This window comes from Lindgomyces ingoldianus (assembly GCF_010093535.1).
Source record: "Lindgomyces ingoldianus strain ATCC 200398 unplaced genomic scaffold BDR25scaffold_10, whole genome shotgun sequence".
NCBI classification, from domain to species: domain Eukaryota; kingdom Fungi; phylum Ascomycota; class Dothideomycetes; order Pleosporales; family Lindgomycetaceae; genus Lindgomyces; species Lindgomyces ingoldianus.
Window position 1 is genome coordinate 772321 of NW_022985171.1, and position 17182 is coordinate 789502.

Sequence of the window (17182 nt, forward strand, 5' to 3'; positions counted from 1 at the left end):
GGGCGCAGGACGCCTTGCCCACAGGCAGCAGAGTGCTTCAGCCCAAGTCCCTCAAAGTTGCTTTAGACTGGGTTGAAATTGTATGTGAGACAGAACAGCAGTGCCTCTGTTGTGCGACGTGTCCATGATGGTGCACAGTGGGGAACGCTGAGCATGGAATTGGTGATGTGGTTGAGCGGATTCGCTGCCAGGAGTAGCAGTGGGGCTGAGATATCACGTGCGTCAGCCTTGCCCTTCCTCTATTTCCCGACTCTCTCGGTGCCCCCTCACATCCCAGCTCCATGTCTCTTCATCGGCAATCCTCCTTCGCCGGAGCTTCGTCGCAACAGGTGATATATGGCTTTCAATATCAGGACCCTTGACCGCTACTCGTTCGGCAGCTCGCTTCCCGCGGAATTGGAGGCGAAAACGAGCTTGGTTCAGTCCCACATGGGCAGCAAGCGTGCAGCATGCGAACGCCCTCAGACTAACTAGGCACGATTATTGCTCACAGTGATGGGGACAGGTGTCGGTTGTCCACCGATGGAAGACCACATCACATCGTTTGCGGCAGTTCACTCCGTGCGACCATGTCTCGTGCGCCAAAGCCTCTAGCAAATGGTTCAAGTAGAAAACTATTCATCTTCCCCTGTCCTTGCCCATGCTCAGAGACCGCTTTCTCGTCTCCTCTGTGTCTATCAGGACTATTGTGCCCTTTCCTAAAATTCCCACCCACTGTTCAGTTCCCTCGTATATCTCTATGCACAAGCACTTGCATCCTTCCTTCTAGTCCCGTGTAATCGTGCCTCGAATCACGAATATGCCCATTCGACTTGCAGCGTTCTCCGACCACTCAGCCATAGCCACAGTATGCAGCGCAGCATTCTTCGACGAAGACCTCTTCGGTCGGGTAATGCACCCCCATCGTCACAAATACCCTAATGATCCGACACTCTGGTGGCATGCACATGTACGAGAACTATGGATTGACTGGCGAAGCCATACATATGTTGCAACTGCTCGAGATGAGAAGGATGGAGGGAAAGAAAAGGTGGTGGGTGTAGGAATATGGGAGAGGCAAGGCAAAGGAGGCAAGAAGATGCAACTCAGCATCATAGACCCACGTGAGTGCTAAATTCAACTGAATACCTGAACCTCATCGCCTACTTCATCGATTTCCCGTTCTTGATTGCGCTCCGGGCAGCTTATCACTTGCAACTGGTTGTCGTCGTTCCGTAACAGTTATCCCACCTCCGCCACCACCTTCCGCTTCTCAGATTTACCTTCCCGCCTCATTATTCATTTTGTACACTCACCGATAAGTATTCCACTCTGCAGATACTGTTCTGCATACGCTTCACCCCGCTTCATCCTGCATTCCGCCCCAATGACATTCTATTCCGTACCAATAACTCTACGCAGGCAATCTCCTCACCACCCTCACTAAAATAACGAACCGCATCAACTCCATCCTCTACCCCAACCGCGCCCTGGACGCCTCAAAATCCCACCTTCTCTCAGCCGGAATGCCGTTCTCGCGCCACCACTGGGCCGGAGAGCGGGAAGACAACTGGTACCTGTCTCTGCTCGCCGTCCATCCCGATTGGCAAGGACACGGCTTCGGACGCGAACTTGTGGAGTGGGGTCTTCAGCAGGCGGAGAAAGAGAATGTGCATGCGAGTGTGATGAGCAGTGACGGGAAAGAGAATTTCTACCTCAAATGTGGGTTCGAAGAGATTGTGGGGAATGCGACAGAAGGAGAGGGCAATCCTTTGGCGGGCATTCGTGGAGGGGCCATTTTGTTCAGGTATCCTATGCATGGTGTTGAAGCTGGAAGTTAGAGCCTAAACGGCGCATCGGTATACAACCACGAGAATTGGTGTCACACATCAAGTATGTTCTAGGCCATCAGTGTGACACCACGGCTTTGGTGGCTCGAATTTAGTTGGTATGATCGCAGTCGCATCCTTCCCTACAATCTCACAACGATGAGGGGTGACATGCTCCTTGCATGCATTACTCCACCAACACCCCCAGGCGAGCTTCGCCGCAGTGGAGATGCAATGTAGTTCTCAAACTGCACCCTACCTGCAACTTGCACCCTCCATTTCGCTGATCATCATTAACCACTTTCCAGTGCCGCAGGACGCAGAACACGATCCAATCCAAGCAAGATACGCGAGCCCCATTGTCGCTGTAGGATTGCACACATCCCACGTCGTAATGACCATCTGTTCTTTGATTCCTTGAAACAGAATCGGTACTCCCTCATTGTCGCGGTGATCATCATTTTTCAAGGTAAGGATCTCCAGACCCAAATTCGTGGCCGCTTTAACAGTTTGTTGATCTCTTCCTCTCCGCGTTAAGACTGGTGGGACGGACGGGAGCGAGAACATGGAGCGGGAGATCTGGGTCGCTCATTAAGACCCGTGGGGCGCTGTGCAGCGCAGAATCTTTGCTTTTCTGGAGACACAACTTGATGGACACGGAGACCCACAGAGCAACACCAGAACCCAGGACTAAGACTGCGGTCGCAAGTCTCCAAAGAATCAGCCTTACCCTGCCTGACTATTGTGTCTCACCCCGTTTTTCAGGGCAGCTTATCCAAGTCTCTCTGACACTTGCTTTTCTCGTGCCCTCCACGCCTACTAGCCTTGTCCAGAACCCGGCCCAAGGCCCAACTCAATTCTACAATCAACATTATGCACACGTCACCCAAAAATCTGGTGTCGTTGTGTAACCATCAGGCCCCTTCACCGCCTGTTGAGCGACCCTCCGCCGACTCCCTCTCACCAGTCTGTGTTCTGCGTCTTCCTCAAGGATCCCCGTCCTTTCTCCAGCCCCTCTTCAGCCCCCTTCGGAATGACAGTCCGTATCCCCAGGACACCACCGCTAACCCAACGTAGCGATGCAATCGCTAGTGGGGTGAAGAGTTCTCGTTGGCACGGATGCCTGGTCCCGTCCCCCGTCCATGGCTCACTCAGACGCAAAGACCGGCGAATCGAGCGAATCTGTGGCGAATGGGATTGCCGTGGAAGTGTTACAAGAGACGAAGCTCCCCTCCATTTTCTCCCTCCACTGATCCGTACGGAGTGAGAAGAGGGAGGAGCGTTGACAGTGGAATTAAATCCCCAGGCATCAAGCTTGCAGCGGAATCTGGGGAAGAGCAATTCGGCGTTAAGTCAGCCAGCCTCCGACCTCATCATACAGCGACAAATAGCACCCTCCGAAATTCAAACTCTCACAAAGCCCAAAGTTTGAAAAGACGAACGCGAGCCCGCACTCTGTCCCTGCCTCCTTCTCTCTGGCTCCGAGAATCAGTCGTACACCCCCCACACGTGCGCCTCACATCCCACCACGTCACGCTTTCTTCCCTGGCAGTCGCGCAGAGCACTCCGAATTATCGGGCCCCTCACATGGGTTTCATATTTGCTTTTTGTGAAGGAACAGGCACGATGACGCTTTGTCTGATGCGGTTGGTAAGTCAAGCCCCAGCCCTCTTTGGCTGTTTGGGACATTGTGACGGAGGTTTTTGTTCGCGATCCAGCCCCAGCCACACAGTGAATGGTCCAATGTGCAGCCCACGCTTATCCCAAGCAACAGACCGTTTTTCAAACCCAGATTTTGGTCTGGGTCTGGGTCTGGGTCTGGGTCTGAGCGGAGGCTGGAGGAATTGTTCCTCTGCACTAGAAAAAGCGCATGCGTCAGAAAAAAGGTGCACTCAAAAGCTTGCCTCAAAAAAATCTCAATAGTTCTCTGCTTCGTATCCCACAAGTTCTCTGCAGTCAATCAAATCGAAGGAAAAGCTACCCAAACACCCTGCACACCCTGCACACCCCACTAAATCTTCTCAAATCCAATCGCAAGGATCCCTTAACCAGCTAATACGGCCCACCCAGCCCTCTGGGCCCTAGCCCCGATCCGGATCTAGTCAACCGCGACTCTCGAAAACACCAAGGCCCATCGAGCAGGTTTCCGAATCCGACGCCATGAAAAGGACCAGCCGTGATCACTAGTCTGTATCTATATCACAGCGGCGAGCGCGGGCAACGGCACACCTTCCATTAACTGCAATCGCGCAAGCATTCCCTCCCGTTTCCGCGTCCGCGAGACCTCGTGGAAGGCTCATGAGAACTAACCGTTAAGGCCAATACCTGCGGCCCGTGGTGGGTGGCTTCACGTCGCCCGCGTAGGAGACCCTGCTTCCACCCCAGCTGCAATGCTGGGGTGAAAGTGGGCAGACCTGCGGGCACTGGACACGGTGAGAAGGAGTTAAGCTTCTTGGTTGACGTTGGTAGTCCCACCAGGCATCCAACAATGATGTGATCTTCCTGATCTGTCGTGTAAGGTGGGCCTGGACGAAGGAATGAAGGGAGTGGAGACATGTGGGTAGCGCAAAACGTGCGTGTGCGTGTGGGTCTGTCAAAGCGCTGAACGGGGCAAACTATCTGATCTGATCTGGGGTTGATGATTCAGGGAATGTGTAAATTTACTTGTTGGTATTGTGATGGCATGGTGTCTATGGAGGTTTGTATATACAATATCTATTTTATGGTTCTAACGATCGGATTTGGGAAGCCGCGCTACGACATAACCAAACGGACTCATTCGAAAGAAACATTCCAAAATCAGGACATAACATCGAGACAAGTGGAGAAAACCGCGAGTCAAGACCGTCCCAGTCAGGTAAGGAGCCAGGCCAGCCAGGCGCCGCCTCACTGGAACTCAGGGCCCAGGAAACGTGAACTCTGATCGCGCTGGATCAATTGATCGACCGGCGAAAGAACTGTTTTCAGAAACGATGTGTCGGTTTGCAGCGGCAATCCAAACCCATGTGATGTGAGTGAGCGAGCGTATTTGCAACTGAATTGCATGCAACTCCGAAAGTCCCCGGCCGGCTGTGAAGCTACTCCGTCTACGGATAGGATAGAAATGGATAGGGATACAGAATCAAACGGTCAATCAATCCTCTTCATCAATGAAGAAACTTTCTTCCCCTGTGCACCCTTAGATTCGATGTACAGAGTGAGGGCTTTTCAGCGGAGATTCTCACTGCGCACTTCCCATTGAACGTCTCGCCGGATAATCATCTCCTGGCTGCCATGACTTGTTATGCTTGCGTCTTCCGGACTGTGGCTCTGGCCATGTGTCGAGTATGTGCCAGTGGTAACTTTCGTGGTAGTGGTGTTTCCCCGTGGTCGGTGGCCGGCGCCTGCAAACGGCTTACTGCTAACTTTGACGTCGCCGTCGTCGCCTTTATGGCTTCGCATGGCGCTGCCACTACCACTTAGGGACTGCATTTTGTAGCTTCCTCCTCCAGCATATCCATTGGAGCCATAGGCGTGTGTTGTATAGCCCACTTTGGCGCCACTGCCAGTGTCGAAACTGCGGATGAAGGACTTCAAGCATGGTATAGTCCCGGCCATAAGAGAAAAGCAAAGCTGGCTTTGTTGGAAGATAATCGCAGTGGTTCGGTCAACGCCAGGATTTGAGCTATGTAGTGAATTCTTGTAGGTAATGAGAACGAGGATCGAGAGCGGAAGTAGAGGTAGTCGGACAGCAAAGGCAGATATGACTTGTAGCTTGAGAGCCTTGGACATCTGAAGTTGCCAGACGAGGTAGGCCGGAACAAGGACCAGCAGGACGTCCGTAACGGTATCGGTGATGATGATAACTTGGTAGCGAGGAAGTAGGCTGGGGCAGGTTTGTTCCTCCAAAGCGGGTAGGGTGCTCTTAGGGTTGCACCCCACCGACACCGCGAGCGTCGCGACGATTGTCCACACGGCCATGAGACCAGTGACAACATTGCATATCATCCAGAACTTCTTTGCATCTCTGGTGAAGAGCCGTTGGATGAGCAATACTGCGGCGCATTTGGAGAGACCAATGGATAGGTAAAAAACGACTTGGTTGGCATACTGCGACTATGGTTTGATTAGTCAAAGACATCCTTGCTTGTAGACGCAAGAAGACCTACGGTTGCGGTTCGCGAGTATTGGTCCTCAGTGAGAAGATCGAAGCTCTTGCCCAAACCTGCGTTCAACGCTACAAGGAGCACAACAAATTGGACTACTGTGATTATCTACAATTTAGCCGGTTAGCAAGTGCATTAATCTTGACCGTGGCCGATCTCCACGAGCTGGAAGAACCAAAAAGTTCATGAATAAGATAGAGTTTCGTACCTGCGCCACCATCATTGCCCAATCATCGAAGCCAAACACTCGCCACTTGATGAAGCATCTCGCAATGAAGGTGATAGAAGAGTAAATGAAAGATAGAAAAGCAGCAATGTAAATCAAACCACCATGGTCATCTGGGGTGACAGTGGAGAATCGATAGCCAGGAGGGGGTGCGTCCGCCATTGAGAAAGTCGCAGTGTGGAGAATGAAGGACGGGATCACCACTGGATATACCTCTCGCGCGATAGTTGGACGGGATATATCTCACAAATATTCCAAGAGCGAAGGGAGCATGTCAGAGACTCGACAGGCTACCGTTGTGCCGGTATCACGCAGATATCAAGGCCCACGTCTGTCACTGTACCTGACAATAAGACACGGTTCCCCTGTTCGGAATCAAGGCAGTCCACTTTTACGGCAAAAGAACTCCTTCCTCCTGAAGCCCCCGTTTGCTTCCGTTGGGAACATGGGGTACAGGGCGGCCTTTCACGGAGGCTGACATCTGCCGTTGCACAAGAAAAGGTTCCATTGACTCGGCTGGCAGAAAGCCATACACATGTTGGGGTGTAAATGCAATTGCAAAGCAAACGAGATGAGTGGACCCTGGCGCAGAAGCCCACGGCTGGTCCATTCTTAGGTTAGACAGCTCGACAAAGCATGATTGAGGGGAGTGACAGGCTCGGTGCAAGCCTAGATGGGGGTGTTTTGATCCCGCTTCGGCAGGGCCTCGTGGAGTTGAAGCTTAACGCGGATGCTATGGATTTCCCATTATAGATCGTGTTGCAGGACGAAGTCTGGCAACAGCCGACATGTGGAGGGTTCAAGATTCTTCAGGGTCGCCTTGGCGTGGCAGCCACGTTTACGATGGCGAGAGTTGTGGAGAGGCTTGATAGGGATGTCCTGAAAGGACAGACGTTTTAACAAGGTTAGCTACCAGCTCTCGCTGCTGTTACGCCTTGCGAACTAAGCGGTCCAGGCGGCCGGATCCCTGCTTGCGCCAGCTGAAATCCTGGCCACTCCATTCACAACTGGTCTAGCGCATAGCAGAGCTGACCGCACCCAGTCTTCCAGGACACTATTTCCTCTCGTGATTATCTGTGCAAATCTCTTTTGTTGCAGAGGGGTATTGAATGCTTGCATGAACGGTGTGTCCAACAGGAGGTAGCATGCCGGCCTTGTCCTTCTGGAATTCTGTTTCCACTGGGCGTCCTTCACACCCGCGATTGCAGCTCTCCACCGCCCTGATATCTCAGTTTCTCAGGACCCCCCCAATACGCTGAGTCGCTCACAACGCCTCCTTCGGCCCTCCTCCCGCCACTTACTTTGGTCCCTTCCGTTCCCCGCTCGGCTACGCTTCAAATCTCTCACCCGTCTTCCCTCCCGAATGCGACCGGCACTGGTGGCTGCCCTAGCGTACCCCAGCGCCAATCCCCGTTCATCAGTTCATCTTCTTCGCGAGACCCAGCTCGCTAAAACGTGCCGTCGGGTCCCTTCACACCATCTTCCAAGGCATCCATGTCCCCCCCCCACAGACTTTCAAACAAGACGGGAAGCTCTCTCAAGAACGCCAACTGCGTCGCACTAGTGTTTGTTCGTCTTAATTGCACCATGCCGGTCCATGGCGCTCTAACGTCTGGAACGAGATGCTCGAATGCTTTCCAGAGGGCTCGCATCCGTCAGCATGGGTGCGGCCAACAGGCCCCTTTGAGTTTGGTTTACGTAGAATATTGCCCCAGCAATCGCGCCCAATTCCCCAACGATTGCTAGCTTGGCCTCCTGCAGTATTTGTGGTGTCCTTTCCTTTCTCTTTCTTCTTACCAGCGAGCCTCCTTCATTTTTAATTCCCCGCATCCTTCCATCTTTGAGAAAAATCGATTCCTTTCCCTGGATTCCAAGCCCTCGTGTTCGTCGACATCATGGAGGATCTCAAAGCTGCAGATACCGTGGTTCACTCTCGCGACAGCGCCAGCGCTGAGTCGCAGGAGGATCCAGTCTTCCAAGAGAAGAAGGGATCTCCAGATGACCAGAAGGATATGCAGAGAATGGGAAAGACTCAAGAGTTGAGAAGGAATTTCCGATTTGTTTCCATCTTTGGTTACTCAATGATCTTGATGGCAACCTGGGAAACGGTCCTGACGTGAGTCTACCCAAACACAACTACAGTACCTGCCTAATAAGTATCCTAGGACTCTCGGTTTACCATTGCTCAATGGTGGCACTGGCGGCGCGATCTTTGTTTTCATCGGCACGGCTATTGGGATGGGCTTCGTTATTGTCTCTATGGCCGAAATGGCTTCGATGTGAGTACCGCGTTCTGTCTGTGTTCCAGCCGCTGACCTACAGTTAGGGCTCCGACATCGGGTGGTCAATACCATTGGGTGAGCGAATTTGCCCCCAGAGAACACCAGAAATTTCTCAGCTATATCGTCGGTAAGTAGTGAAAAAGGTCCGAGATCTTGCATCGGGCAACGTCTCTGAACTTGAGCTTACTCCCAATAGGATGGCTTTGCGTGCTCGGTTGGCAGACCGGTATTCCTTCGATCGCCTTCCTCGCAGGCACGCAGATACAGGGGCTTATTATCCTAAATAACGAAACGTATGCACCTGAGAGGTGGCACGGCACACTCCTGATCATTGCCGTCGCTTCCTTCTCCATCGTCTTCAATACCCTGCTTGCGAGGAAGCTGCCCCTGGTTGAAGGTACTGTCCTTATCCTCCACATCTTTGGCTTCTTCGCGATCTTCATCACTCTCTGGGTTCTCGCACCACGAAGCAAGCCCAGCGATGTCTTTGGTCAGTTCCAAGACAACGCTGGCTGGGGCAATGTTGGTCTGTCATGTCTCGTAGGACAGCTGGCTCCTATTTTCTCCCTCCTTGGTTCAGATGCGGCGACGCACATGTCAGAGGAGCTCCGCGATGCTTCCTACACCCTCCCTCGCGCTATGTTGTGGACGGCCATTTCCAACAGCATACTCGGCCTTGTCATGCTCATCACTTTCTGCTTTTGTCTGGGTGATGTTGAAAGCGTGATCTCGACGCCAACTATGTTCCCCCACATCCAAGTCATTTACAATGCGACCAACTCGCTCGCTGGCACCACGGTCCTCGCTTCCATCACAGTCATCTTGGCCGTCTTCGGCTGCGTGAACAACGTTGCGACATCCTCCCGTCAGCTTTTCGCCTTTGCCCGCGACAACGGCATGCCGTTCGGAGCCTTCCTCTCGCGTGTCCATCCAGGATGGGACATCCCTCTAAATTCTGTTCTCGTCTCCTTCACCGTCGCAATCCTCCTCTCGCTCATTAACATCGGTAGCACTGTTGCTTTCAACTCAATCGCTTCTCTCGGAACCTGCGCTCTCCTGTCTTCGTATATCATCTCTATTTCCTGTATCTGGCTCAAGCGCTGGAGAGGCGAGGCTCTTCTTCCATCCCGATTCACCCTCGGCAAGTTTGGCATCTGGATCAACGGCGCATCAGTTGTCTATCTCTGTATCGCCCTGATCTTTTCATTCTTCCCCAGCTTCCCGCACCCAACTCCTGATCTCATGAATTGGAACATTCTCATTTATGGTTGTACCATTATCTTCTCTCTCGTTTACTTTATGGTCAAGGGTAGGCATATGTATGTCGGACCGGTGGAATATATCAACAAGGATCTGTAGATAGTTGCAGAAGAATTCGCAAATAGCGCTGAAGTGGCGGGAGAACTGCAATGATGGCGAGATCCGGACCGCAATGTTCGACGGGCATTGTGTTTGTCAATAATTTCCTTAATATCAATTGTATAGAATTGCCAGCATCATGCAAGCTATTACTTCAGAAAAACACATGCGCAAATTTGCAATGTGTGCTCAAGATCGACTCAATCAATCTGCTACACTTAGACAAACCCCTTAGGTGGGCTATTCGATGATCCGTTCACGTTCCTTGTCGTCCCAGCACTCTGGTTCTAATCCACCCGACCTTCATAATCCCTGCCCGATTCTTCAACTCTGGATTTCTGATACCGAGGTTTCTATTCTCTCCGTCCCACCTCAGCTAGACTTGGTATCGTGGCTTCTGAACCAAATAATCGTTCTATCAAATATTTCTGATCGTGTCAGGCCCGGCGGCTTTATTGCGGCGGGTTCTCGGTGTTTTTCTTGCTTTTGCCTCTTCGTTCCTCTGCCCCGGATTACTAGATTGGGAATTACATGCACACGCCAATGCACTGTCAGGCTTCTTTTTTGCACGGACGCCGTTAAAACGGCGAAGGCTGTCACTGACAGATCCACAGCCCTGGCGACGGGCGATTCCGAAGACTTCAAGGACCCTTGGAAAAAGTTCTCTGCAGTGCAGTGCAGTGCAGCGTCTCTCGATTAAGATTCAGGGTCGTCAATGACCCAAAACATATCCTTGACTAGTTCATTATTCCCCTGCGTTTATCGGAGGGATTCGGTAGATGGAGTTCCGGTCCCTTCCTTCATAAGCCAAACTCACCTCACCTCAAGAACAACAAATGTCACTCAAGCAGCCCAATTCTTCGTTGCTAGCGTGAATCCCCGAGTTCACACGCTTGCGGAGGGGCCTCATGCCGCTTTCTTCCCCGCAACCAACCAGATCCACATGTGGCGGACCGATGAAGAAAGGATGACCTGGCTTTTATACCGCGATTTATGAAACGTGAAGAAAGCCTTGCAATCTTATTTCAACCTCTTGTGATGCGGATAAAACTTCTCTGCTCCTCTGAGAGGCTGCGATGAGCAACTCGGAAGATATCGTGAGACTTCTGGTGTTTTGGGAGCGTGGTGGTTAGGGTTTAGGTAAGGCCTTCTAGGTTCATGAGATGGATGTTAGGTTGGGCGTGTAGATTTTGTTGGGCAGGCCGGGAGGAAAATACGGTAGTTTCAGCGGGCTTAGATGAGGTGCCTGATTTTGGAGGTCCTTTTGCGGTGCAACTTTCCCGACCTTGGGCGAGTCCATTCCGTCCGCCATGCCAGAGATTGCGGCTATGTTGCTCTCGATGATACACTACCTACCTCAATAGCACATGTGAGACTCTGATAGAGACCCAATCAAATGTAAAACAACTGCCAAAAGCTCTAGCTTTCTCTTCAGGCAATCCAAAAAAAAAAAGATTTCGCCTTACCCCCTCCTCCCCTCAACAAAAAAATTCGGCAAAAAAGGAAAACTTCGATGAAGAGAATAGTGGGCATTCTAACTATTGGTAGGGTTTTGAAAACAGTTTTTGTATATCAAGGGCGATTTTGTCTTTGCGCCAGACTCGGAAGAGTCGCCTCTTTTGCAACAGTCCAGTGGTTGGAGGACTAATACCGCTAGACCATCGCAAGACCAACACACTTGAGAGGACCAGTTCTCATCTTATTGACAGGCATTTTGGGGCTTTGGGGTTTATCTAGCGAAGGATGAGAAAGTCAGATCTTGAGGGTGGGGAGGTGATGAAAGAGTGATTTTACCTTATGAAACAACACTGCGAGAATGAACACCGCTTCGACGAGCATGCACTTAAGTGTGGATGATGCACGATCACTCTATCTGCTCTGCAACTCAGTACCAGCCCTTTCGTTTATCTCCATAACTCTCCCATTTTACTCCCATTGCCGGGCTTTTCTGCTTTTCTGTAAATGCACACTTGCAAAATAGCAAAGCAAAACATCCAAAATCTAACGAAAGGAAAGCAAAGCAAAGCAGGATAAAGCAAGGCAAGAGAGCACCGATTCGCAGATGCGAGCTCTCTGAACAGTGTTAGTCTTCCACCGAAAAAAGCCCATAATCTCCACATGAAAATTGATTCCTTCAGACAGGCGTCAGAATAAACGAAGCATTCGTTTTCCAGTATTCTCTTTCGCCGTCTGTCCGTCAATTACTTTAGGCTCTCTCGAACCCAAAGCTTGGTTACATTGAAGTTCAAAACGTAAAGTGAGAATAAATTCCTCGACCCGAGCGCAACGCCACCATAGCCGGCTTAATGGGCCGACAGATGGGCTTGAACACATAGAGATGGGATGCTTGTATTGCGTTGTACTTAGGTATTGCGTGCAGTGCAAGCATAACTTTAACCGCTTCCCGCCGGCACTCCTGGAGAACAATCGTATTTGACCCGGGACTCTGGTGTACATGTACACGCCATAGAGGGCATCATACGAACCGTTTTAATAGCCTCCGAACTCAGATAAAATGAAAATCGCTAGCTAACTAGGAATACGCATATACGCCGAGAGATCCGCCGAAAGAATTTGGAAACGTGGAATAGATGCCAGCTTCCATATTAGGCAAGCGCGACCCGAAGGAGTAGATGTCGTCGGAATTCATCCAGTTTGAGGTGAAAGGTCTCAATGTAAAAGTATAGAGAATTCAATCATGCTTGTTTGTGTAACGCTGTAATAGGGAGGACGGTTGTAAATCAACAAATTAGATACGACGTGATACCTCGCACACTTTCGCCCACCACCTCAATATGACAGCACGGATATTTTGCAAAACCTTCGAGACTAGAAATATCTCAAATTAAAACCCTGTCATTGCTCGAATGAGAGCGGCTACATCTGCTATGATGCCTCGGTAGCCTTCAATCAATCCTCTCATCCGTCCCAGCATGGATAAAGTAAGACATACGGTGGCAAAGCACAGATATCTCACGAAACCTTCTCCATCAGATATTTCGCCGTCGCCTCGGCGTATGAAAGCATCTACACAGTTAATCACGAACCCAACAGCACCCTGTCAGCTCCGTATTCGTATCTACCTGGGTTCTCGATTGGGATCCGTGAAGAGCTATTCCAGTGAAAGCTATCCCAAATGATCCAAACATTGGGAAGTGCATGCATCAGTTACGATCTGACGCTTTCATTCCCTGTTCTGTATCCACTGCAGTTCTACAATCATCCCTCTCCCCCTTGATGGGTTTCGTCCACCCGTCTACCCGCTGCTGCTCCTCTACCTCCTCCCCCCTCTCCCTTTCACCTTCTCTACTAGTTTTCATCGCCTTGGCCGCCGCACTTGTTCTTTTGGATCTTCTTCCAGAGTTCCGTAAGCAGTCAGCTTCAGTTGTTACTTGATCAAATTCTAAGCTTGTCTGTCGTCTTCTGTGCAGCGAGATCAGTCTGCTAAGAGCGTTGAGCTTGACTCTGAACTGGGCCATGTACAACCTGTCCAGGCCCGGTATCCAGCGTATCCCAGCAACAAGAAATTGACTAAGAGCTTTTAGAGAAAGAGGAAGTAGCGCTTTCGAGTTGCTTGAAAAATTGGATTGGGTGTAGGCTGGGGCAGTCTGAGGTTAGAATGAAGGTAGAGTGAAGGTAATGAATAGAAAGTCGACATTTCGATATGAAAATTTGACAAAGGGCTCAGAGTAAGCAAATTCAGAGAAAAGATCGGATCTTAGGTAGTTGGATTATAATACCTCTTTTCGAAAACCTAATTTATGTTAGAAATCAATAACCCGTCACAACCTAAGGTTCTCCTCTACCCTCCCCTCCCCACTCCGCCAAACCCTGCCTTCCGATAAATATACCCGTCGACATCTCGAGATCCACCGGCTACCCCGCACAGTTGGACGTAGATATGGATGAGAGTTCGGAATTGGTTTGGCAATGTTGGAGGAGCTTGATGTTTGTTGTTCAGTATGCGGTACTACTCGTATGCATACCTTTGGTTGTTCAACTAAACTCTACTTCAACATCCATATTACCCACACCTTCCTTTCCTCAATAGTCTAGCTACCACAAGGAAACAATGAGTTCTCAGGGTATAATGCAAACAATCAATCTCAGCCACAAGGACCCCTTCCTGCCCCCCCTTCGCACTACCCTACCCTACCCCTCAACTAAAATGATCTCCATGATCACTCTCCCCAATCCTCCTTCCCAGCTGCCTCCCCATTCTCAATTTCCACCGTTTTTTCCTCTCCTTCTCTTCCCGTTCACCCTCCTCCCTGATCCTCTTCTTCCGCTCATACACCGCTCTTACCGTCCTCTTCGTTCTCTCCTTACCCTCTGAGAAATTCGTTCTCGCAAGCTCAACAACCGCGTCGATTTGCTCGGGCGTATAAACGAAATTCCACGTCGACATGAAGTCAGACGTCTTTGGGTCAACGCCATCAACTTTTGGGTTAGCTAGGAACGGGAAATATATGACCGTGATACCAGCGTCCGGCTTCATGAGCTCCCAGTCCTCCTCCACGATTTTAGATTCAGGGGGTTCATCTTCGCTTGTGCGTTCTTCAGTGCTACCGACCCAGATATTGCAGTATCCCAAATCCTTACTTTTACCATCCAGTTGTTCTTTCCTAGCGGCGTCTTTGTCTTTCGCTTCCTGCATTTTCTTCTGCGCTTGTACTTCCGTGTCCGCTTGAGCATTGTCGAGATCGTGCTGGATCTCCTCCAGAGTTTCATTAGCGGGAGGCCAACCCGCGCCAACGGGCCATCCTTTGATACCGCGTTGTCGCGCATAGCCGTCCGCAATTTTGAGCCAGTTGTCTGTTTTGACATCGGCGCTTGCGTCGAATGCGATGAGTATATCAACGTTACGGCCCGGGCGGAGGAGCGGGTAGATAGGGAGGTTGTTGCTCATACCTGCGTCCATCAATTGCAGATTCTGGGCCTTTAGGATACTTTCTGGACAGGTTGGGGCTAGGAATGGTCGCATGCCGAGGGCGAAGTTGGGGATGGCGGCGGGATCAATAGGATGGAGTTTTATGAGGTCATCGTTCCGTTCGGAGATCATTTCGTCGAGGCCGCCGAATCCTGTAAGGCCTTTGACTGCGGGACGGATTTCTCTATAGTAGTGTGAGAGAGTGGCGCAGAAGGCGCTGCCCCATATGCCCATGAGGAGGGGGACGCGAACTTCGGGGAGGGCGAGCCCGTTGTCTCGCCATACGGTTCTGCCGTTCTCAAATTTGCGCCCGATGGCCCAGGTTGGGATGCCGGCTTCGAGCTCTTCGCACCAGAACTCGTAGGGTGTGAACCTGCCAACATTAAAAAAAAAGCTTTGGTAATGTGTGCAGCATGCGGACTTACTCGAACCACTGGAACCACGATTCTTTTCTTGCCTTTGCTTCTGCGGCGGCGGGATCCTTCATATCTAACTGCTCCGAGAGGGGAATCTCATGGCGGACCGCAGTATAGATTGGAAGAGGGTGGGACCCATCGTCCGTATATCGTCGCTGGTTGGAGACCTTGAAGTCATACTCGTCGACGGAGAGCTCGCCTTTGGGGACAAGTAGTCGAGCTGCAAGAAGCAGGCCATAGATGTCGACGATACCGAAATCCGCGTCGGGAGTCCCCTTGGCCTTCTCCACAAATCCACTTAACAGATATTTGTTAGTGGGCGCACTAGCGAGAAGATCGAGTGCATCCGGAGGGAATGCAATGTGGACTCCCAGTCTGTTCTTTAAGTGCCTAATGAGGCGGGCATGGCTCCGGCCGGTCATGGACGAATAGTAGAGCGTTTGAAGCCAGCAGCTGCCACTAACACCGGCGGTATATGTTACACAGTCGAAAAGCCCAGCTTCGTGTGCTGAGAGATACGACGACGTGCCAGCGACAAGGGCTCGCAGTCCCCCTCCCGAGCCGCACATTGCAATGACGGGAACATCGTCTGAATGGATTTTGTCCTCCGGAAGGTCGAGATATTTTGCTAGAGCTCTCCTTGTGAACAGCTGTCTCTTCCATAGGAACTCCTTCTCCTCGTCACAGAGCTCGCTGGATACGCGGACAGACGCATCCCAGATGATCTCGGGATTGACCTCCGGGTCATTGGCCTCGAACCAAATTTCTTCCGCCAGCGATCCTGGTGCCATTGACAGCTCATTTTGAAGCTTGGCCATAAAACCTGGCAGAATCTTGACCCAGTCCGGTATCACGTAGTCGGCGATCTTGTCTCCCACCGACGAGACTGACTTTGATGCGTTAGCGACTTTGCTCGTGATGCCCCGCCACGTCGAGGCTTGTTCTCCGGCCTGCGATTGCTCGTCGCTGTAGCCTGGCACGACGCGGGATTGAGGAGGCGGCTTCTGGTTTATGCCGCTGCTGTGGTCTTCTGTTGTTGTCTTCGGCCCGGTGGAGGCATCCCGTCTTTGTTCGGGCTGCAGCATCGCCGGAGCTGCGGCTGCGAGGAGGAATGGAGGGGCATATCGAAGATTCGCACTGCGGCTGCAGAAGAACCTCGTTCTTGTGGAGAACCTGTTCAATAAATCAATAACTCCAATTCGGCTCTGGCACGGCTCTAAAGCTGACGTCCGACGTGACCCTCGCAGCATTGGCTGCCCAAACCGCTTCCTCAGCGCAACCACACGCGACAACATCGGAAGTGAAGGAAAAGAGCGAGACAAAAGGTTTCTGGAAGGAGCAGGCACCAAGAGGTGCCCAATTGGGCTTATGGTGAAGGGCTCAGCATGGCAATCTGGATGTAGCCGTTAAGTTCCGCATCGCCACGATTCAGGTTTACATCGGGTTGACGTCCCACCACCGTCATTGCCAAGACCCCTAACCTCAACACACCAAGGATGGCAGTGTGAGCTGGGAGGGAAGGTCCTGTTGATTTTGTCGTCAAAGAGTTGTATACAGCAGCGGGACAAACGGACAGCTTTGAATACGCTCCAGGGTTTATTCCAAGCTCAACCACGGCAGGAGCGATCGCCGTCCCAAACTAGCTTGGACCCTTTGCCTTCGTTAACTTCAACTCTCCGCCCATCGTTTCGAGTCCTGAATTCTACCAAGTCACCCACTTGTAGTATACTGTTGACTTGACGCAGATACAAGAGCAAGTTTCACAACCGCAAGAAAGCGACGAGTCTAGCATGTAGAACATTGGGGTATTGTGCTTATTCCTTTAGCCGCTGGATCCTGTTCTACTTTTGGTTGTGGGACAGGTATAGTTGACGAACCCCTTCTGAATGGCCAGACGAGAATCTGCCAGACTTTTAGAGGTGAGGCGATCATATTAACTCGCACATAGTCACTAGCGTACACAATCTGATTGGGTTAGAATACCATGCTAGCCCTGCCTTCGTACCAAACTTATAA

General features: G+C 51.2%; 5 protein-coding genes across 5 annotated transcripts; 3 read left to right on the forward strand and 2 right to left on the reverse strand.

The window, feature by feature from the left end:
• The first annotated feature begins 790 nt into the window (after positions 1–790).
• BDR25DRAFT_283354 (uncharacterized protein) lies at positions 791–1833 on the forward strand. The gene is made up of 3 exons (XM_033688040.1): positions 791–949; positions 1013–1103; positions 1402–1833. The coding sequence occupies exons 1-3, from the start codon at positions 800–802 to the stop codon at positions 1818–1820; spliced, it is 660 nt and encodes a 219-aa protein (XP_033549654.1). The 5' UTR covers positions 791–799; the 3' UTR covers positions 1821–1833.
• A 3195-nt stretch (positions 1834–5028) lies between these two features.
• BDR25DRAFT_366028 (uncharacterized protein) lies at positions 5029–6784 on the reverse strand (the record flags this gene model as incomplete). The annotated part of the gene is made up of 4 exons (XM_033696936.1): positions 6162–6784; positions 5957–6061; positions 5207–5903; positions 5029–5117 (listed from the first exon to the last, which is right to left on the reverse strand). The coding sequence occupies exons 1-4, from the start codon at positions 6339–6341 to the stop codon at positions 5029–5031; spliced, it is 1071 nt and encodes a 356-aa protein (XP_033549655.1). The 5' UTR covers positions 6342–6784.
• Positions 6785–7782: 998 nt separating this feature from the next.
• On the forward strand, positions 7783–9879 carry BDR25DRAFT_283358 (amino acid transporter). The gene is made up of 4 exons (XM_033688041.1): positions 7783–8295; positions 8345–8458; positions 8506–8588; positions 8658–9879. Exons 1-4 carry the CDS (start codon positions 8075–8077, stop codon positions 9818–9820), a joined length of 1581 nt encoding a protein of 526 aa, XP_033549656.1. The 5' UTR covers positions 7783–8074; the 3' UTR covers positions 9821–9879.
• A 1017-nt stretch (positions 9880–10896) lies between these two features.
• On the forward strand, positions 10897–11557 carry BDR25DRAFT_353137 (uncharacterized protein; the record flags this gene model as incomplete). The annotated part of the gene is made up of 6 exons (XM_033695119.1): positions 10897–10948; positions 10995–11078; positions 11116–11189; positions 11244–11345; positions 11383–11455; positions 11478–11557. The coding sequence occupies 6 exons, from the start codon at positions 10897–10899 to the stop codon at positions 11555–11557; spliced, it is 465 nt and encodes a 154-aa protein (XP_033549657.1).
• Positions 11558–13979: 2422 nt separating this feature from the next.
• Positions 13980–16251, reverse strand: BDR25DRAFT_219573 (cytosolic phospholipase A2 zeta; the record flags this gene model as incomplete). The annotated part of the gene is made up of 2 exons (XM_033684974.1): positions 13980–15123; positions 15176–16251. The coding sequence occupies 2 exons, from the start codon at positions 16249–16251 to the stop codon at positions 13980–13982; spliced, it is 2220 nt and encodes a 739-aa protein (XP_033549658.1).
• Positions 16252–17182: the final 931 nt, after the last annotated feature.